Source organism: Spermophilus citellus (assembly GCF_964194105.1).
Source record: "Spermophilus citellus genome assembly, chromosome: 8".
NCBI lineage: Eukaryota > Metazoa > Chordata > Mammalia > Rodentia > Sciuridae > Spermophilus > Spermophilus citellus.
Window position 1 is genome coordinate 105,984,980 of NC_138189.1, and position 23,325 is coordinate 106,008,304.

Sequence of the window (23,325 nt, forward strand, 5' to 3'; positions counted from 1 at the left end):
TAAGACTCCTATAGCATAAAAATTAAAATCAAGAATTAATAAATGGAATGGATTCAAACTAAAAAGCTTCTTCTCAGCAAAAGAAACAATCAGTGAGGTTAACAGAGAGCCTACATTTTGGGAGCAAATTTTTACCACATGCACATCAGATAGAGCACTACTCTCTAGGATATATAAAGAACTCAAAAATTTTAACACCAAAAAAAATAAATAAATACCCCAATCATAAATGGGCCAAGGAACTGAAAAGACACTTCTCAGAAGATGATATACAATCAATTCAACAAATATATCAAAAAAAGGTTCAACATCTCTAGCAACTAGAGAAATGCAAATTAAAACTACTCTTAAGATTTCATCTGATTCTAATCAGAATGGCAGCTATTAAGAATACAAACAACAATAAATGTTGGTGAGATGTGGGAGAAAAAGGCACACTCATACATTGCTGATGGGACTCAAAATGGTGCAGCCAATATGGAAAGTAGTATAGAGATTTCTTGGAAAACTGGGAAATGGAACTACCACTGGACTCAACTATCCCACTCCTAGATCTATACCCAAACGACTTAAAAACAGCATACTACAGGGACACAGCCACATCAATGTTTATAGTGGCACAATTCACAATAGCTAAACTGTGGAGCCAACCTAGATGCTCTTCAGTTGATGAATGGATAATGAAAATGTGGTATATTTACATAATAATGGAATATTCAGAATTAAAAGAGAATCATGGCATTTGCAGGTAAATGGAGTTGGAGAATACAATGCTAAGTGAAATTAGCCAATCCCCAAAAAACAAAATGCCAAATGTATCCTCTGATATAAGGATGCTGACTCATAATGGGGTTGGTGGGATCATGGGTGGATTAAACAAACTCTAGATAGAGCAAAGGGGAGGGAGGGGAAGGTAGGGTAGAAAAGCTGTGGAATGAAATGGACATCATTATCCTAAGTACATGTATGAAGACACGAATAGTATACAACCAGAGACCTGAAGAATTGTGCTCTATATGTGTAATATGAACTGCAATGCATTCTGCTGTCATATATAACAAATTAGAATTTTAAAATAATAAATAAATAAATAAAGGAGGTAAATGTCTTATCTATTTGAAATGAAAATTTAGTTACAAGTGACTTGTAAAGTTTTATATTACAGGATGTTTTTCTCTTTCTGAAGAAGATTCTCTCTTTAACAAACATCAGAGGGACTTTGGCTTCATTAAACACCAATGTCCCCAGATAACAACAAAACATCTAGTTGACAATTTAGTATACAGTATGTGGAGAATGGGGAAGGCAGTAAATTTTTTTGACTGAGTCAACCAGTCAGTGAAGTTATAAGTGTCATTGTAGACATAGTTTCCAGGCTTTCCCCAAAAGTGAAAACAGGAAGGAAATGATGTATCTCCAGTTTTGTCTGAGAATTAGGATTAATAGTTTCCATTTTTAGTTTCTCTCCTTTTAAAATTAGGATGATAACATCCCTTCTAACCAGAATGAGAAAAATTACACCTATTAACCAATAGGATTCTAGAGCATGTTAAACTATATAAAAAGATATAATAGATAATTAGTAAAATAATTATAAAATGAACAAATATTGGAGAGACTATCAAGAAACAGAAAGTCTCATTCCTTATGGGTAGGTGCCCCAAACTGTACAATCCCTATGCATGATAATTTATCACAATCTATCAAAAACACATTTTGCCTGTTTGTTATTTGATCAGAAGTCCCTCCTATGAGAATTTACCACATAGATATACATGCCCACAATCAAAGTGACTTATTTATAAGATCTTTAACTATACACAGCATAGTATGCAATTGTAAAAATCTGTAAATAACCAAAATGTACCTCTAGAACTTATTTTATTGGTTAGATAAATATCTATAAAGCAGAACACTGCAGAGTTGAGGGGGGAAAAGAGCAAAAGATAAAGCTATATATTCATATGAAAATATTTCTACGATATATCCTCAGTGCAAAAAGGCAATGTGGAGAACAAAAATATAAAATTTCTCTTTAGGAAAAAAAGGGTAAAATGGGACTATATGTGAAAATATATATATATATATATATATATATATATATATATATATATACACACACACACACACACACACACACACACATATTGTATTTCCATAACGAAATTTAAGAAGGATATATAAAAACTAGTAAATGTGGTAACCTGAGTGGGGAATTTCATACTTGAAAGTCAGGAGCAATGTGCTTTTTCAGTCATGTGATCATTATCTTTTTATTTCCATTCTACACCTAAAAGTTGGCTATTTGTTTGCAAATTCAAAGTCAATTCTTCTTTACTCATTTTATTATTTTATTTTAAGTTTTCTGGACCTGCTTTAGTAATACTTCCCCTGGACAACTTAATAATAAAAATATAAATATCATTATGTTAAAACTGATTTTTATTATTATACTTGTTAGATTCTACCTATAAGATTTATGCCTTTATAATATCTATTTGCAAATAGTTCCCTAATATAGAAAATACAAAAAATATTTCTGAGTTATGAAGTTTTCACAGCACTATTTAATTACAGAACACATTAAAAATACTTTTTAAGAAGTACTTTACACATAAATTTCTTTATAGACAGTAGTAATATTTTTTTTAAAGAGAGAGTGAGAGAGGGAGAGAGAGAGAGAGAATTTTAACATTTATTTTTTAGTTACCGTCAGACACAACATCTTTGTTTTGTATGTGGTGCTGAGGATCGAACCCGGGCCGCACGCATGCCAGGCAAGCGCGCTACAGCTTGAGCCACATCCCCAGCCCAATAGACAGTAGTAATATTGCTATAAAAGACAAACTCAAATATGTACTGTGTATGGAACTTCTGAATTGACCATAGATACTAAAAGTAGAGCACTCTTGATTGCCCATGATACTCAGAGAAAAACCAACAACTGTCCTAAAAAAAAAAAAAATCATTCACTTCATGGATTATTTACTGCTATAGAATATGAACAAATTCATATAGCTGTATGTGTTAAGAATGATCACCTTTGAGTGAACTTTTAAATTATACCAGTTACATTGCCCAAAACTTAAACCACATTCTATCAAATGATATGCCATATTATGCCAATGTCTTGGCTGGGCACAGAATCAGGAGCCACCACACAGCTTTGTAGATTCAAACAGCAATTCTTTATTCCCGAACTCACACCGGCCTCCACACACGCTCTGGGGCCATCCCAGTTCTCCTCCACCCAATTCACCTCCTCCACGAGGCTTTTTTCCAATATCCCATTTGAATCTCACGAGAACTCAATGGGAACAAGCAGCAGGAACACCCTAATCCCGGCAGCAATAATCTTCAACCTCCAACCTCCCTAAAACCCCTATTGTCTTAAACCAGGAACGCCCTAAACCCAAGGACCGGGATATTTCCTCAAACCTGATCAGCTCTAAACCCGGATCCGCCTTGGTCCTTGAGCAAGGTCACCTTACATGCAATGTCAACAGCGAAATCCATTTAACATGGGGTACGCTAGCAAGGAAATTTTGATGCGTCATTCCTACTTGGCAATGGCCCTCAGCAATATTACAGAGAAAGAAACTGAGATTCGAAGGATTTAAGTTAATTTCACAATGCCTACTTGGGGCAAAGCCAGAATTTGAAGACCAAGCCAATAGAGCAAGAGCCCAAAGTGAAAGCAATAAGCTGTGTGGCTCTGATACCCATTCAGAGATGAGCACTGTTTCATAAGCCTTTAGCAGAAGACACCTAAACCAGCTGTAATTGTACAATGTCATACATGAATTTGATGAGTCCCACTTATTGCTTAACTTAGAAATGATGCATCAGCCTCGTTACACAACTGAATGTACTTGAGCTACATGGATATCTCCTGAAGGGCTGTTTCTGCATTTATGATTTATCTCCTCTACCATAATGTACATCATTCCCAATCACAAGCATAGTATTTCAAAAACCAACTCAATATTTTAAAATATATTTTCTGATATAATTATAGCAGCAGAAATTAATATACATCTAAGTGCTTTAGTAAATTTAGAAGTATTACTTCTTTCCTTCCTTTCTTCCAAATTAGTTGTTTCCAAATTACAGGTTTCTCAGAGCTATTAGTTTAAACATATCTGAGAGGTGGGGTACTGAGCAGTGAACCCAGGAGCATTTTAACACTGTGTTATATCCTGGTCCTTTTTATTTCTTATTTTGAGACAGGCTGGCCTCCAACTTGGGATCCTCCTGCCTCAGCCTCCTGAGTAGCTGGGATTATAGGTGTGTGCTACCATACTTAGCAATTAGAGCTATTCTAAGGATTATCTGTAGAATCTTGTATTTACTAGAAAGTTAACATTCATTAACACTCATTGATTCAGTTCTCTTCCTGAGCAATCACACAGGTTTACGTCATGAAGTAATATATAATTTTGCCAAGACACAATCATGAATGTCAAATGCTATGTAAGGCCAGTTCACAAGAATGACACTTGGCTGGTACAGGAAGGGGGACTGATAAAGGATACAACATCTATATGAGCACACAGCTTATTATCTTCATGCACATAAAGAATTCCAGAGAAATGAAATGCCATGAAGGTATTCTCAAGTTTGTGATTTTCAAAGGTTTTAAGATGTATCCCTAAAAAATGTCAAAAGATCAACTCCATGTTCCTGGCTGACATTCTGTGATAATGGGCACCTGAACTATAAATCTTTCCATAACTAAGGAAAAGCAGATATTGTGCACATTTAAAACTTCTTAGTTTTCTTTATTTAAAAAGAGATAATACAGAGCATTGTTTATGACAAGAACAAAACGATACAACTATTTTAAGAGACAAGTCACTATGGTAACATATTCTCTGATTAAATTTAGAGAGGCAATGCCTTCTGCTACTGGAAGATTCAGCTTGTAACAGCAGGTATCACACATTGTTTTATATTGGGCCCTGTTTTGTTTTATATTAGATAAGTGTCCATGTTACCTTACTTAATGTGAAATCCTCGATCTTAATACAGAATAACTCATATTGCATGATTAATCATTGAGTGGAAAACTTCTTGGTAGAGCATCTTCAAAGACAAACATGATGATGATATAGCTCATCTAGAATGTTAACAGAGAAAAATACATATCTTGAAACAAGTGGAAGATTCCATAGACAGTAATTTCAATTGTCTATAAATTTCATTAGCACATATAACTGCATTTCACACTAATGTGATTTTTCACCCACGTTATTTTTTTTCATATCATCAATAGTTCTCTTTCCTGGTTTCCCATGCAGTGATGGATGTCTTATAATAAAAAAGGCCTTCCTAATCAGTAGCAAATATTTTTCAGATTTCCTGCAAAAAGGCAAGACCATAAATTTTGTTCTACATTAACAATACTTCCCCAACCCCTTTTACTTCTTTGCTTATTGCACTGAACAAGGGAACTACAGTTTCAGAGCAATAATAATAGCAATAACAATAATGCCACTCACTAAGCATTTGCATTATACCAGGACTTGTTCTAAGCACTTCACACAGGCACCAAATTCACAAATTTAGCACAACCTGGGAAAGACAGAGATGATATTCATTTATATATCTCATATTTGTTTATACAGAAGAGATAATATTTAGCATTGATTAAAAGTGTTTCTCTTAAGCCTCATAAAAATGTGGTGAGTCCACAGACATACCTTGGATATTGTACAGATCAACTTCCATGTCTTGTGAATCCTCCCTGAATCCACTGTGCAGATTAAGAAGCCCAGCAATGTTACCCCAGGTGTCATAGTTGATGAAATGAAATAAGCCATGCACTGAATGTAAATGCATTAATAAACATTCAGAAACAATGGCTCATAGGGGACAGAGTGAGACAATCGACTGGTGAAACACATAATAAATATTCAACATTCCAAATAATGAATTCACAAGACACCAGCATTTCATATAACTATGCATTAAAGTACCATTTTTGGTTTTGTGATATCCCTGGTATTCTGAATTTACTCTTTAGGTAAGCAATGATACTATGAATACTATACTTATACATGAAGCATTCGGAACTTAAATATTTGCATCATGTAGATCAGATAAACATAGTTGTCATTTGTTACTGCTATTTTTCTTTTTGTTAATGGATGAGTAAATTGTAGTAATTAAAAAAGCAAGCATGTTTAAGTCGAAAGGCCTTGCTTATGATTTTGGTAGTTTGCTATAATACATTGGTGTATTAAAAGCAAGCAAATTATTTAACCAATCAGATTTTCTATTCATTCATGACTATTATCTGCAGTAAATGCCTCCATAGTTTTGTAGTATTAGTTAGATTTGGTGAAACAACAATAAAACATGCTTTATCACTGCATTTGGTAAATATTTGAAGTACACCAATGTGATGAATTTTCATTTACAAATTAACTGTCCCTACAATATTTAAAAAAATATAATAGACTAAGTATGTTATCTCATGTTGAGACTTAAGGAACTTGGTCTTCCCTAATTCTGTTCTGTGCTTCATTTTTTTTTTCAAATCAGCTGTTTAGCCTTTCAAAGATGCAGACCCGAGATAGAAAGAATTTCTTTACCATTTTAAGTAGATAAAAAAGGACAGTGTCTGCCAATTTTTCCAAGTGTGTGTTCTCTATCAATCATTCCTTATGCACTATTAACTCTTGAGAGTAAGGCTCATTCAGCCAAAAAATAAATAAATAAATGATAATTGTTGAAGTATTCTGCACATAGATAGATTGTTTTCTGAAGCAAAATCCCAAAGGGTGTTGCAAAATTTCAGTTAGTCAGGTGAGCCAAGACTAACTGCTGCTTTCTAAAAATTCCCATGATATTTCTGGCCCTGTGGGAGTACTTAGTTTCTGAATTATGACTAAATACCCTAAGGATATTGCAATGGCTAATTTCTTTATTTCACTGGTACAGTTTCAGATCATTGATTATCTTAATTCTAAGAACCATCCTCAGAGAAAGGTAAAATGGAACATCATTAACCCATTAAGTCCCAAGTTTTCAATTCTGGAAGTATTTCAATAAAATTGACACAGTGCATTAAAATAGGTTGGAAATCTAGAGCTTATATATCCTTTATAATATATATATATATATATATTATATATATATATAATATATATAATATATATATATTATATATATATATATTATATATATTATATATATATAATATATATATAAAATTCACCAAATACTTTTCTCAAAAGAACAGAATACTAAAAACATAATATTTATTTCAAAAGTTACCATGAGTGGTGTATTTGTTGCTCAATTTAAGTTTTTATACATGTGACACTTCTGGAATGGTGGGAAGCAACAGGTTAATATTGCTGCCCAGATAAGGACAGGAGGTGCTGTGGCCTGCCCAGGGACAGACTGCTCAGCAGTGGGCATCAGACACCTTAACAGGGGTCCATCCATTCATCCTGAATACACCAGCCACAGAAACTGCTTTTTAATTGGCTTCAGTGGACTTGTTTATTTTCCACTTTTGTTATTGAAATAGAAATGGAAATCTGCTTTGAAAGAGCAGCCTATCAGCATCTCCTTCCTAAACTGGCCCGACCTTCAGGCGGTGCAGCTGCCTTGGTCGAGTTAAAAAATGGACTGGCAAGCTGGCTTTAATTTGGGCTGCTCTGCCTGCGAATGTCCTCCCACTGATCTGTTTATCACACCCTCCTTATCCCTTCTGTTGTTTTTCGAACTAAATTTTTAGCCTGGACAGCTGATCCTGCCTTTCCAGGCCCTAACCTGCAGATCCTTCCACGTGTAATTCTAAGAACCCGGCAGCCAACACTACATTCCCTATTTGTAGAAATGCCCTTCTCCCTCTCCAGGCATCTCCACCTCATTGGGAAAGCCTGGCCCTAACAAATCAAATACTACTGGAACAGCAAAGAGACAAATGGGGTGGATTAGGAACTTGGAGGCCGGGAAGAGTTTGGCTTCTTGCTGATGGCTTTGCAAGAATATAGTCTCTTTACAGGGTTCCTCTGTTCCTCTGTATGCTCAGGTTCAGGACTGTGCTCCCCGCCCCACAGGGATTATCCCTAGCAAGATATAAAAACTGTATTCTCATTCCCTCAAGCCCCTTCAAGATTGCCAAAGCCCAAATCCTCTCAACAGGGCCCGCCTGGAACTTCTGCCTCTGGGAATGGCAATTGCTCCCAACAATCCGGCTGGTGGAAGAGACAGCCAGGATCCCATTAATGGTTTTGTTTAGTTTCTTGGCAAACAAGCCCTCAATTCAAGCTCCTGCCATCTGGGGCCAGGTCTAGTAGAAGAGTGCCAGGCTCACCCTTCCCACGGAGAAAACGCTTTAGTCACAGACACAGCAACAAGAAGGATGCCCAGGGAGCCCGCAGAGAAATTGAGAGCCTTTCTAAAATGCTGGAAAACTTTCTCTAGCTATGACCACCTGCAGGAAGGAAAAATATAGAAACCCTGAGACTCAGGGCAGAGTTAACTGAATTGCAACCCTCTGGCACTGGATTAAAAACCCTTGGTCGCAGAGTACAGTTGACTGGACTAAAAGCCACAACATGTACATAAATGATGCTCCTTGAACACTTTCAGAGATGACACAGTAAAGCCAGGGCAGGCAGACCTTGAAAGTACGCGCGCCTGGGGAGGGGTCGCGCCCACAGAATCCAGGTTATTGGTAGGGACACGGGGTGGGGAGGGGAGGGAGCAGGAGTCTTGCACAGGGAATCAAGGTCACGGTGACCCCTGGCCTACCCAGGAAGCAGCAGGTGTCTGCTCAACCCCAAACTTAGCCTCTCTACTGCCTGCCGGCGTCTTGCTCTGGGTCCCTAGAAGCCAGAGTTGAAATGCGACCTGACCCAGGAGGGGCGGGGCGGGGCGCGGGCAGTGGCCGGCTGCGCAGGTGGGCGGGTCGGGCCGGCGGAAGCCGGTTGGACCTATAAAGTGCTGGCTGTCCTAGAGGCGAAGCCGCTTAGTGGAGCCTGCGTCGGGTGGGTGGGGTGGTGAACACCGCACCGATCGCAGCTGGGGTTCGCGGGTCACTGCGGGGGCTAGAGCTGCAGAGGCGTGTGCCTGCCTCTGTTTACCCCTCAGCGCTGCGGGCCAGCTCGGCGGCGGCTCGGGAGGACTCTGAGCAGGTGAGCTGCGCGGCGACTTTGGTGGAGCCAGCGCGGGCGGAGATGGCTCAGTGGGGAAGTCGCTTGCAACTTGTACTAACTTTTAAGTTAGTTTCAGGTTGTGGCTGTAGTTGGCGTCTCCGCTTTCAGGGCTTTGTAAACTTGAGGTGCGGAGGCTAGTTCCTCTTTTTCATAGAAAAGTGTCTGGGCGAAGGCGCTCTGGCAGCGCCGGGCATTTTATTTAGAAGCCTCTGCACGTCTTGCTGCTTTTGCAAATCTCTTTTCTCCTGTTTTCCAACAGCCCGGAAAGGCCGTTCTGCCCCACGAGGGAAACAGAGCCGTTGACCATGGTTGCAACTGGCAGTTTGAGCAGTAAGAATCCAGCCAGCATTTCAGAGTTGCTGGACCGTGGCTATCATCCAGAGAGCCTGCTAAATGGTGAGTTTCCCAACTACCCATCTCTCTGCCCTCCAAAAATCGCAGCCCCTGGATAGATCCGGTCGACTGATGTGCGACTTCACCCCTTGCTCAAATGCATAGGATGCTACAAAATCCTTCTGAGATCCCTTCTCAAACTCTCTAGCATCATCTGTCCAGTAGAAACAAACGTAGGAACAATAAAATACTGGAGGGCTGTACCATTCTAGTCCTCTGCTAACAGTCTCCTTGGATTAAGTTCTTTATCCTACATGGTTGTGAAGTTAAATGTATTTATTTGTGTAACCAACATAATCACACCCCTGAAATTCTCATGTGCCCATTTGCCATCAGTTTCTGCTCTCCCGTGTCTCCAGGAAACCATCCATCTGCTTTTGATCACTATAAATTAGTTTTGCTTTTAGAGTTTCAGATAAATTAAGTAATACAACATGCATTCTCTTATATCTGGTTTCTTTGCCACATTCCTAGTATTTTTCCATGTCTTTGCTTATATCCGTGTGTTCTTCTTTATTATTGAGTAGCATTCTATTTGTAAATGTACCCATTATTCCATTTTTAATGTCAGAAGGCAAGTTTACACAGCAGTGGTGCTAGACTTTTGTCATTTACAACTTTTAACAGCATTTTCTAAATTAACATACTGTTCTGCTACCAAAGAGCAGTGGAACCATAGATAAATTGCTTAAGCTCTTTGAACCTTTCTCATTTAGAAGGAAAAATTAGTTGATGACCTAATTTTATATGGCCAAAACTCTAAAATTCTCTGTCTTTGATAGAGATAAAACATGGAGCCCTTATCATTTGGAATGTATTAGTTATAAAAAAATAAGTATATACATGAGGTAGAGACAGGAAAATGCAGTAGCCAATGAAAGTGAATATGCTTAGGGTTTGAAGCAGGCAGGGCATCTGTGTATACTTTGGTCTGGTGACTGTGTGTGTGTGTGTGTGTGTGTGTGTGTGTGTGTGTGTGGTGTGGCATCCTGCCAAGTGGTAGGATTAATTTGGAAGGTAGGTGACCAAATGCAGAGCTATCTTTTTCTTTTGAGCAAATCTAGTTTTGTTTTCCTAGGACTATTTTGTTTTGCTTGGCTAAGAAAAACTACCCAGTCAGTTATAAATAACTCCATGAACCTCAAAGGTCCTCTCTTTGAGCAATCAAAGAGCTTGAAGCTAAAATTGGTTCTACAAACCATTCCAATAAAGACTTTTAAAAGAAAAACATGAATTTGATAGATCTTTGATATAGTTCATCAAGCTCATGATGGACTCATTTAAGAATTATAGCAAAAATTCTCTATTCCACAACATCTATATTCCTAAGAGTTAGCAAGCAAGAGTCCCTTAGTCTAAAACAAAAGTTATAACCATTTTTATTCCAGAAGTAATGCATGTTCTTTATAAAACAAAATTGGAAAAACCCCATAATAAACAAAAGAGGAAAAAAATTAGTAGTGATCTTGGATAACCACAAATATATTTTTGATGTGGTCTTTAAGATTGTGTGTTTATACACACACCCTATTCATAGAAAAGTGGTTATATCCTATTCACCTTATTTATCAAAACCTTTATTTTATAGATAAAATAAGAGTTGAAATGACTTGCTGTTTTACCTAGATAGTTAACATCAAAATGAGTTCAACTGACTTACCAGAAAATACTAGAAAAGATAGATAGAATATATAAAAGTAAACTGTGTTGTTATCTTAGAGTGTTTTTCCTACTCCTAGGTTTTCTTTTTCTCCTCCTTTATCTACAACTTTAATTTCCTACAGATTTTGACTACTGGGATTATGTTGTTCCTGAACCCAACCTCAACGAGGTGATATTTGAGGAGACAACCTGCCAGAATTTGGTTAAAATGCTAGAGAACTGTCTGTCCAAATCAAAGCAAACCAAACTCGGTTGCTCAAAGGTCCTTGTCCCAGAGAAACTGACCCAGAGAATTGCTCAAGATGTCCTGCGGCTTTCTTCCACAGAACCCTGTGGCCTTCGAGGCTGTGTGATGCACGTGAACTTGGAAATTGAAAATGTATGTAAAAAGCTGGATAGGATTGTGTGTGATGCTAGTGTGGTGCCTACTTTTGAGCTGACCCTTGTGTTTAAACAGGAGAACTGCTCATGGACTAGCTTCAGGGACTTCTTTAGTAGAGGTCGCTTCTCATCTGGCCTTAGGCGAACTCTGATCCTCAGTTCAGGATTTCGACTTGTTAAGAAAAAACTTTACTCTCTGATTGGAACCACAGTCATTGAAGAGTGCTAAGAAGGAAACATTTTTAAAGATTCTTTTGTGATTAATAAAACTATGCAGCTACTCAGTTAAAGTCATTTGTAGTTGGCTCTGCCTGTCCTCACGAGAACCCCCAAATGTAGAACATCTTCTTTCTGTGTTTCTCGTTCATAGCAACCCAGCTAACAGGCTGGTTTTGTGGCTCTTGGGAAATAACCTAAGAGAGTGTACATTTTCTGCTTATTTCACATTTCTTACAGAATGGAGTGGAATAAAGAAGCAAGAGAAGCAGTCCGCTTCAGTTTTATGTTTGATACCACAACTTTGTGTAGGTAGCCTTGCTAATAGGTCATATAAACCAAAGTTTCCTGGTTTGACTTTCCTATGGCTTTTTTTTTTCTCTCTCTAAGTTCTCAAAGTGATCTTTTCAATCGAAGAATCATCTAAATGATGTTCAGTCCATTAAAACATCTAGCATCCAGCCCACTCCACCAATTTTCTGCCAATTTCCTACTCAAATTTGAAGACAAGAGGGTAGAATTAAATGGGTGAACTTAATTCAAACCTCACCCTAGGTATGAGTGAATAAGAAATGTCTCAGAAACAACAGAAATGTTTCACTGTTTCTTGGTGTCTTGGTGTTCTCCCCACTCCTCTGTTATAGATGAAAAACTTGGGCTGCACTTTCAGTAACCACAGTATTACTCTAAATGATTTTATGGTATAACACAAGCTCAGTTTTCCTAGTTCCCAAGTATTGAATGTCATCTTTAAAGTAGAAAAAATGGAATGTTAAACATTTTGTGTTTGTGGTTGATTCCATGGAGCACCTAAAGAATACCTACTTATAACAATGGGAAAGAAATGCTTAGATTCAGATCCACTCAGATTCATTTGTTAACAACTTCTTCTCAATGCTGTACATGCTTAATCTCAGATGAACCATCTCATGTTGGTGTTATCTCATCTCTGGCCATTTCTGGGAATTGAGCTCTCTCTCCTTAACCTCAGTGGTCAAAGGAGATGGCTGCACACTAACACTTTTAATTATCAAGATGTTCATATAGAGAGAGTCTGCTTTAGCTGAAGAGATCTGATTTATTCTGCAGACTAGAGAATGAAAATCACATGCCCAGCTCCCTTTCACCATTGGTACCTGTCTCTAGGGAATAATAAAGGCCTTTATTTTATTTTTTGTCTTTTTCCAACTGACTAGATCATTTATGTTTCTTTTTTATGTTAATGAAAGCCTCCACATGACAATGTTCAATTCAACAAGGCCTTCACATTCTTACTGTGGCTTGTGGATAAGAAGCTTATTGAGGTCTTCTTCCCAGGCTATTAGCACCACTTCACATTCCCTGAAGCCAGGGCGTTAGGGACAGATGTCTTCATACTGGTGTTACAAAAACAAGTGTGATCCTGTTACTGATCTTTAGAGGTGACCTAAAATGTCACTGTTCAAAAGAGCAGGTGTTCTAGCTAATTGAACGCTGCTACGAATGCTTGCAAAGATACTACAAAGCCAGTCTTCATAGGACTGGGCCAATAGGCTATCAATGTTTTGCATGTCTGTTATTGTTCAGGGCTCAAAAGGTCACTGTGTTTCTGTAGCTGTTTTAGAGTCCTTACCACTGTTTGGGTAAGGCTACTTGGGCATGGATGTAGAACTGTTATCCTTTTTCCACTAACAGTTTTCGTTCAAGTCTTTTGCTTGTTATGCTTACAAAATGGTGATGGCTTATGGAGGCTCTTAAATTAATGTTCCTGTTAAGGGAAATTAAAGTTTGTCTATTTTTGACAATAAAGTGTTATATATTTTTAATTATCTTGTCCTCTTTGTCTTTTCTGAGTTTATTCAATGATCACCCTAATATATATTTGACAGTATTTGGAGAAAGATAACCAAACAATTATTTCCTTTTTTATGAAGCCCACTTGTATGCTCAGGTATCATATTCCAGTTGTATTTATTGCATGTGCTTATGTATCAATAAACACTGGTTTGCTTCATAATTTTTCAACTTTTTTCATAATACTTTTTATGGGAAGACATGAATAATTTGAACTTCTTTGGCAACTGCCTTTTAAAAAAAATCTTAAAACTCATTATGTAAAGAGTTATTATACAGCTTTTCCAGTGGCCAAACACAGATATATCAAATTATATGACCAATGTACATAACCATTTTTATCAGTATATTCTATTTGAATATCATATCTTTCTCATTCCCATAATATTCTTCATCTTGGATTTTTCATCTTTTTCGGCTATTTTTTCTGTCTCCTCAAATGTATGGTCATTAGCTCAGATTTCTCACACTAGAGACCCAACATTTAACAAGATTTGCTAAGTGCTGGGTATTGTTTGAGGTTCTTTGCAAAATTATGTATTGAATCATATGAAACGGGACTCCTGTCATTTCCACCTTATAAAGAGCAGACACAGACAGGTCAAGCAATTTGCCCCCAAAACACTGAGTTTCACTGCAGAGAAACAGTGTAAAACCAAGCCAAGTCCACGGGCCACACTCTGTTTTACCTCTCCATCTCATGCTGCCTCTAAATGTGCAGGCAGCACAAAGATACTATCCACATCACTGCATGACTGTAAGAATAGGAGCATTGCCATTAAATTTTTTTTTAAAAAAAGGAATTTTTAATGTGGTTTCTGGTCATGTAGGAAAAAAAGAAAACTACTGAAAATATTCACTAGTCATTGAAATAGGGTTATGCTCAGACTTAAAAAAAAAAAAAAAAAAAAACTGTCCTTATGTGGAAAAGACACATTTCAAACCTACCACCTTTGCTCCTATCTCATACAGTGGACTTGTAACTTCTTCACATACTTTCTAATAAAGATGTGCTTTATCCCTTATCTGAATGAGAAATAAGCCATTATATAGAGTGTAAAATGTGATCCTGAAAAAATTCAATCTCCTGAATATATTTCACCAATGACGTAGTCTATATCCTCACAGAGTTGCCTCCAAATCACAAGTCATTAGTGCACAGATTCAGGAGACTGAATTCATGTATTGATCTATAGGTATATATGATACATAGATAGATATCTTTGATCTGAGGTACAGCTCTCAATTATCTATATAGATTTAAACAAGTGATAATGATAACAATAATACTATTTTAAAAGTCCAATGCAGGTTGTGACAGATGAGAAAGAAGAGGTACAAGGCGACATGCCAAAAGGGAGGAACTGATATGTATGGATCTAGACCCTGTCATTAATTGTTTACAACATACTCCATTGCATCCTCTGCATCTGCGCCAGACGAAAGAGCAAGATTGTAAGGGGTCTCATGGGGAAATCAGGAGTCACATGTGATGGTACACACACAGCTCCTGTCTACATCCCATGTAGAACTCTGTCACATGGCCCCTTTAAATTGCAGGAGGAACATGATGCAGGAGATGGGCTTGATGAACTGCCAGCACAGGGAGACAGGTTAGTCAACGAAACACAGTAAAGAACCCAGACAGACTATACATAGAAGGAAAATAGATCGACGGCAGAGCTGGCACTTTGGATCAATAGGCAAAAAGTGGTGCTTTCTATAATAGATGCTATAACAATGATTTATGAGCAAAACATGAAATTGAATACATACGCATTGAACCTCAAAAATCAATTCTGAGTTGAACGAAGAATTAAGTAAGAAGAACATTTGAGAAGACAATAAAACTTTTATGATTTTGATGTGGGGAAAATTTTTTAAATAAGATGCAAAGGCACATTTTCGTCTATCAAATAATCCCATAAAGAACATAAAAAAAAATTTATGAATTAGAAGTATCACATAACTGAGAGAGTTACTAATAAGAATACACCAAGAATTCTTTGTAAACGATAAGAAAAACACAAAGGAAAACAGATGTGCAAAAGCCTGAATAGGCCCTTTACAGAGTAGGAAGCCCATTTGAAAGAAAAATATATGAAAAACATTCCCAATCTAACTAATGAACAGAGAAATGCAAGTCAAAAGCATAAGATATCACTGGATACACATGCATATTTGTTAAAAAACTGATAATTCTATAAGTTGGGGAAGCTATAGAGAAAAGAACTCACTTTAATATGCTGACGTGCGTGTGTGTGTGTGTGTGTGTGTGTGTGTGTGTGGCATTCTTCTGTAAAATTGATGGCAAGCATATCTTCTGAACCAGCAATCATTTTTAGTTATTGTACAGTGTTTTTCAAACTTTTTTGCTTATTGCATATCTAAGGCATTTTGTGAAAGTGTACCCTGTGCCATATTTTTAAATTGCCATCCAAATTTTTCATTCTAATTTTAAGAAGTTCCAAATGATGTAAGCTCCAATATGTGGTAAATAGTGACCTTTTAAAATAAAACTATTACATCACATTGTTAAGTGTTTCCAATGGCATGTAAATAGCATACTCACACACATCTATTTAGAAAATACTAAAATAGGGACTTCAACAGAATGACATATTTTTCAGTGTTACTTTATCCCTGTACCCTCTCAGAGTCATTTTTATACAGAATTTTACTTTAATGTAATATATTTTAAATCTGGAAGTCTTTGATGACTATATCTTATCCAAATAAAAATCAGATTATAAATTCAAATTTAAATGTGTTAAATGTTTCAAACCAATTTGTGATTGAGTTCACCTTATAATGGTGCACAATGATCAAAACATCCTTAAGTACACTTTCCAATTTTATAAATACTATTAAACTAAAATAAGAATAAAACAATAATCTCTCTCTCTCTGTACTTGGGATTGAACCCAGGGATGCTTAACCACTGAGCAACATCCCCATCCCTTTTTATTTCTTATTTTGAGACAGGGTCTCGCTAAATTGCTTAGGGCCTTGTTAATTTGCTGAAGCTGGCTTTGAAGTAATGATCTTCCTGCCTTGGCCTCCTGAGTCACTGGATTATAGGCATTCACCACCATGTTCAGATAATAAGCTATGTCTTAAGGAGAGGAATAACTCAAATTAGTTAATTATTTGTGGATAAATATTGTTTTTTTTTCTAGAATTTGAAATTCAAAAAAATTTCCTATTTTTTGTTCTGATTGTGACTAATCTCCAAATAGATGTTGAAGTATTAGTGTATAAGACTTCAAACATAAGAATTTTGATTGGACACAATTAAGCCATAACAGTAGACATTCATATAATAAATTTTCTCAATACCATCCTAGAACAATAATTCAAACAGTTCTTTCTTCAGTACTTTAGAGTGATTTCCATTTCTAAATGAAGCATTATAGTAAGATTCACCAAGAAGACAGGTGTGTTTTATAAAGTTGGGGAGAAGATTGTTATAGAAATAGATAATCAGTATCTGCATCTTGAGAAAGTTTCACAGAGATCAATTTTAGAAGAGTTTATAGAGAAACAAAGTGTTGGGAAATTGTTTCCCCTAAACAATTAGTGCTCCATACCATATGGAAAACACCTTCATGCCCCCATACCAGGTTCCCAGTTTACTGCCCTTTATTTTTTCACTGATGTTCTAGGAGATTCCCACAGAACTTCAGAATCACACTGTTCAGAAGAGGAAGGTGGAAGCAACACGTTTCCCCATCAATTATAGAATGAACGACTAAATTATGGCATGATTATAAATGGAATGCCAAACAGGAACAAAAATGAGTGGTTTTACATTACAAATTACCGGATGAATCCTGGGGTCATAATATTGAATATAAAAAGAAGTCATAAAAAATTAATAAGCAGGCTGTTGTTTGTTTATTTAATACACAAAAAACATGAAAATCTAAAATGTTTAGGGACACATAAATATACATGGCTTATCTATTTTAAAACTTTGGTGATTAATAAGCACTAATTAAGCACTAATTTTAGAATAGTGGAACATGCCATGACATAGGAAGTGTGTGAGAATAATGAGGGGTTCACAGAAAGCACGAGAAGTAGTAGTAGTGACCTTTTCCTTAAATTTGGAGGTGGGCACACATGTTATTGAATGTTGACTCTCTATGCTTTACATGTATTTGATAAATCTCTTTATTTAATAGTTAACGTAGCACTTAAAAATATTAAAGGCTTAGGGCAATTAAAACTAAATGAAATTCAACCTGTATCTCTACTTACAAAATAAGTACTTACAAAGCATATTTTCATTAAACTTGCTCAGAGAAACAAAAATCACTGTTAATTTATTTGGGTCACTAATTGTTCCTAGTATTATGAGCAAACTGCAACAATTATTATAGCCTGCTTTCAATTATTTGCACCACAGAGTGGAGCCATAAAATAAGTTACAAGAAACAGCATAAAATGTAAAAATCATTACCACTTGGCTATTGGCTACATGTTATTAATCTTGCAACAGATTTATCTTTGCAGAGGATAACATAAAGGGGTTTTTACTGTCTTTTTAATATTTATTTTTTAATTGTAATTGAACACAATACCTTTATTTTATTTATTTATTTATTTATTTATTCATTTATTTATTTATTTTTATGTGGTGCTGAGGTTCAAACCCAGAGCCTCGGCACGTGCTAGGCGAGCGCTCTACCACTGAGCTACAACCCCATCCCCGGTTTTTACTGTCTTGGGTATATAATATCTGCAAAATTATGATAGATCATGCTGATGAAAGCAGATAAAATAGAAGAGGCTGCTAAGAAACTTAATCATCTAGAGAAGTAAGATTTGATCTTATTTCAGAACTCATAATTGGATAGAATCATTTACAAAATAAATATTAGTAGCAAATACGTAGTTTCAAAAACAAATCTTGAATTCATCCAAAACATGATAAAGGAAAATCAAAAACCAACAGTTGATTCACATAAATCAACTTATCGTTTGAATGACTGTGCTGACAAAGAATTAAGAAGTTTCCTAAACTCATTTCAAGGTAAAACTCCAAACTCAAGCCCCTCAATATTTTGTAATGTCCCATCTGTAATATTAGTATTTAGATACTGAGTCAACTACTATTGTGTTTCAGAGAATACTCTGAGTAATTATCACAAAATTTAAATGGAATTTTCTAAATATAGTAGATGCTGAAGTATGAAGGAAATGTTAGCAGCAGGACAGAACATGAAGAGAATTATGTCTGGTGTTGGGAACTCTATAGGGTCAAAATTAATTCTACTTTCAAAGTAACATATTTGTCTACTATAGTATCATGGAGATATGTAGAAGACACAAAACTCCTGAGTCAGAAACAAAGGATTTTATTACTCATGTATAGCAAGCAACATGAACATGAATTTCCACCAGTAACTTCTTCCCTTCGAGTCTCACAGGAGCAAGGGGATTGGGCCCAGATTGATGCCTATAGGTCATATTACAGGAGAGGAACCTAAGTTTATGGAACATGAATCTTTCATAATGCATAACCTTTGCTCAACTGGGAGACCCTACCCATCTCCCACAGTTATTCACTATAAAAACATTCCTGAAAAAAGAATCACTACTATTTTACCCTTCTTAAAAATAATGCTAGCCAGGCATGGTGGTGCACTCCTGTAATCCCAGTGGCTGGGGAGGCTGAGGCAGGAGGATCACAGGTATGAAGCCAGTCTCAGCAACTTAGTGAGGCTGTAAGCAACCTAATGAGACTCTGTCTCAAAATTTAAAATAAAGGGCTGGGGATGTGGCTCAAGCAGTAGCGCGCTCGCCTGGCATGCGTGCAGCCCGGGTTCGATCCTCAGCACCACATACCAACAAAGATGTTGTGTCCGCCGAGAACTAAAAAATAAATATTAAAAAAAAAAAGAAAAGAAAAAGAAAATTTAAAATAAAAAAGTCTGGGGATGTGGCTCAGTGATTAAGCACACTTGGACTTGGGTTCAATCCCTGGAATAATAATAATAATAATAATAGGACAACAATTTCTAATAATGGGACAACAATTTCTAATAGGTGTAGCAGGAGTAAATTCTCCCATTAAATTCCCATAGCTCATCATGTCTCTAGGAACCTATGACCTCATTAGGACGGAAGATAATCATCTGCAAAATACTTGATAAATGTAGACAATAAATCACTGTAGACTAACTATTTTATAAGAATTTTGCTTCATAAAGATACTATATGCTCATAAAGGACACTAGGATTGGCTCACCCAGCACTAATTCTAGCCTTATCCTGTATGGCTTGCTGTACTGCAGAATCTATGGCTTTGATTCTGACAATAAGATCTATTTGTTACTGAGAAAATCAGATTTTAATATGGCAATATGGTTCTGAATTCTGTAACTTGATGATCAAGGCAGAGATGAAAGTTTCCTGAAGGTCTCAGGTGTTCAATATGGCTTGGGGAAACAAAAACTGAACTAAAATTTAGAACAGGTTAGCACATGGAAGCACTTACAGCACTTATTTGCACTTGGGTAATAGAGTTTTCACAGTATGGGACTGAACCATGGTCAAGCAAGTACCTGACCTCTGGCCTCTAAACACCAACAGTATACCTACCTAATCATTGGAAAAAAAGAAAGAGGAAGAGAAAAGGAAGGGAAGGGCAAAGCAAAGAAAGAAAAAAAAAAAAAAAAAACAAGACTCTCATTTTCCAAAACTCCTCTTAGATGTGTCTTGTCCACTGAAGACAACTCCTGGCCCCTAGACAACCTCAATGAACACTCTGAACTTTTAACTCTCCTTAACAAATTCCTATGTTATGGAATTAGCTAGAATAATGAGGAGATATATATATATATATATATATATATATATATATATATATATATATATATATATATAGAGAGAGAGAGAGAGAGAGAGAGAGAGAGAGATTTACTTTAGGGAATTGATTTATGCAGTTGTAGAAGCTTGGTAAACCCAAAATCTTCAGGGTAGACCAGCAGGCTGAAAACCGGGGAAGAGTGGCATTTTAAGTCCAAAAGTATTTTAAGTCCTTCTTGCCTAGGGAAGGTTGGTCTTCGTTTTATTTAGTCTTTCTACTCATGGAATGAGTCCCAACCACATTACAAAGAATAATTTGCTTTACTCAAAATCCAACTATTTAAATGTTACCTTCATTCAAAAAATAAGTCACCACCACCACCAAAATACCTTTATGGAAACATTCAAAATAATGTTGGAACAAATAGTTAGGCACTGTGGCCCAATCAAGTTGACACATAACTATGATAAACTCAGTATCCAAAACATCTTGAATACCTACCCAAACAAACACCTATCAATCGATTGGGAGAAGTACTAGAAAAGTACTAGAGAAGTACTAGAAAAATCATTATTTTATACTTTTGACATGGAATTGTTGAGTTTTTCTCCACAGGATATTGATCTCTTCTCTAGTATAAGGTTCCATTCCAAAAATTGGCCTACCTCTGGAAACTGAGTGGAGAACATGACTTCCGCTGAGTGAGCCTCCTGCAGAGAGACTCAGGGGGAAGTTTCCGCCACCAATATACTCCCAACAGCTGGGGAGATGAGTGCTCCAGACCTAGGTGGCACACCATGACTTCCATGATAACCACATAATTTAAATATGATAATTTAAAGGTGACTATAGATAGAAGAAAGTGATAAATGAAAATTTGGTTGAAATGATGGGAAAGAGACAAATCTAAGAATGCTTTAAATTCTAAATTATCAGAGTTGGTCTTCATGTCCTTGGGCTCATGTGAAGTTATTCTGACACAAACACAAGTCTAACGAACATATCATGATCTATAATTAAACAAAGAAAATGCTTGCCAGTGTAAAGGGTTTTACTAGATCTCATGTATTTGTCATGGGTGGAGACAACAGTAAGAAAATTCTGACCTGACTCACTGAAAATGGCACCAGAACAACTTCCTAAATGGCAGCACTAGCCGTCCAAACTTTTGCATGCTCTAGACTTCTTCACTTTTGACGTTAGGTTTTATGATAAACAACCAGACCACAATAAAACTAATTATTTTATAATCAGTTCTCCAAATGGGAAAAGCCTCAGTTGAAGTACAGACCCCAAATAACATATTATTGTATGCAGCACCCTATAAAATGACCTTTTCCCAGGTCATGTGGGAAGTATTTTATTGCTGAGTCACAGACTTACTAGTGTGCACTGTGAGAACCAAAGTTCAAGGCTGATCTTGAGTCAAAGCCTTGGAAAATATTGCTTAAGTTCTTCCTGATGATCAACCAGGACTGCTGTGTATTCAAATCCTTCTCTCTCTCAACATTTAAGTCATCACGAGAATAGAGTGTTATTAATTTAGAAATGACTTCTTATTGTTGAAAAATAATGCTGTGTTGAATGTTCATTTACATATGCTTCTTATTGTTCATCTGTATATATTGTGTTTGTCTTTAATAATCAAAGGAAGTAATAGTGATTGAAGTTCAATGTTGATAAAAACTATGAAGTTTCCAACCTCAGAGATACAACTAGAAGAGCAATGAATAAGGTTGTTATGGAAGAAAAGTATGTCTGGAATCCTAGAATTACCATTATGAGTCGGTTTATCTTTATTACTCTGAAATTACAGAGTATTACAACCAATTACACAGTCTACAACAAATTTTTTATGATGGTTTTATACTGCATCTTTTTTATACTTTATTTCAACAAGGAAATATTAAGTTCCCTCTTTAAAAAATTCAAGACTAGACGGCATTAGTCGGATTTTTGTTGATATCATCAAAATGCCTGATAAGAATAATTCAGAGAAAGAAAAGTTTATTTTGGGCTCACAATTTTAGAGGTCTCAATCCACGGTCAGCCAACTCCATTATTCTGGGCCTGAGGAAAGGCAGAACAACATCCTGGCAGAAGCTCATGGAATCCAAAAAGCAGAGAGAGAAAGGAAGGGTCCAGAGACTAGATAAACCCTTCTAGGGCATGACCCCAATGACCTGCTTCCTCCAACTAGGTCTCACCTCCCAGGGATGCATTCAGGTACCAATGGATTAATCCAGCAAATGGATTAATTCAGTGATGAGGTCAGAACCCTAATCATTGCCTAAAAGCCCCACCTCTGAACTCTGTTTTGTTGGGGACCATTCCTTCAACATACAAGCTTTGGAGGACATTCCATATCCAAACCATGACATCCTACCCCTGACCCTAAAAGCTCATTCCCCTTTCACATTACAAAATTCATTTAATCCATTTCCAAGAGTTGCCTGCCTCCCAGTCTTATCAATTCCTGCATTGCCCAAGAATCCAAGTTCAAAGTCTCCTCTGAGATACAAGGCAAACTCTTAGCTGTGAATTCCTATAAAATTTAAAAAGCAAGTTACATGCTTCCAATGTATGATGGCACAGAGTTAATCCTCCCATTCCAAAAGGGAGCAAAAGGACAGAGGAAAAAAGAGACAAGACCAAAAGAAGAAAAAAATCCAGTAAGGAAAACACATCCCTTTGCTTTATGTCTGGCATATGGAGCATGGGGTAGTGAGACGTGAGCCCCAAAGGGCTTGGGCAGCCTCATCCCTATGGCCTTACCTTCAGCAGCCAACATGGCCTCTCTCTAGACTGTATTTCTCTGCAGCCAGCAACTTTCCTAGCAGATACCAC

The 23,325-nt window shown here is 36.7% G+C and overlaps 1 protein-coding gene across 1 annotated transcript; it reads left to right on the top strand.

The window, feature by feature from the left end:
* Positions 1 to 8,974: 8,974 nt before the first annotated feature.
* Positions 8,975 to 12,646, top strand: DDIT4L (DNA damage inducible transcript 4 like). Its single transcript, XM_081303543.1, has 3 exons — positions 8,975 to 9,155; positions 9,436 to 9,572; positions 11,354 to 12,646. Exons 2-3 carry the CDS (start codon positions 9,482 to 9,484, stop codon positions 11,839 to 11,841), a joined length of 579 nt encoding a protein of 192 aa, XP_081159669.1. The 5' UTR covers positions 8,975 to 9,155; positions 9,436 to 9,481; the 3' UTR covers positions 11,842 to 12,646.
* Positions 12,647 to 23,325: the final 10,679 nt, after the last annotated feature.

Excerpts from the sequence above, each read along its gene's own strand:
- DDIT4L (XM_081303543.1), top strand. The coding sequence starts at position 9,482 with ATGGTTGCAACTGGCAGTTTGAGCAGTAAGAATCCAGCCAGCATTTCA. Across the intron at positions 9,573-11,353 it reads TCCAGAGAGCCTGCTAAATG|ATTTTGACTACTGGGATTAT; the intron begins GTGAGTTTCCCA and ends AATTTCCTACAG.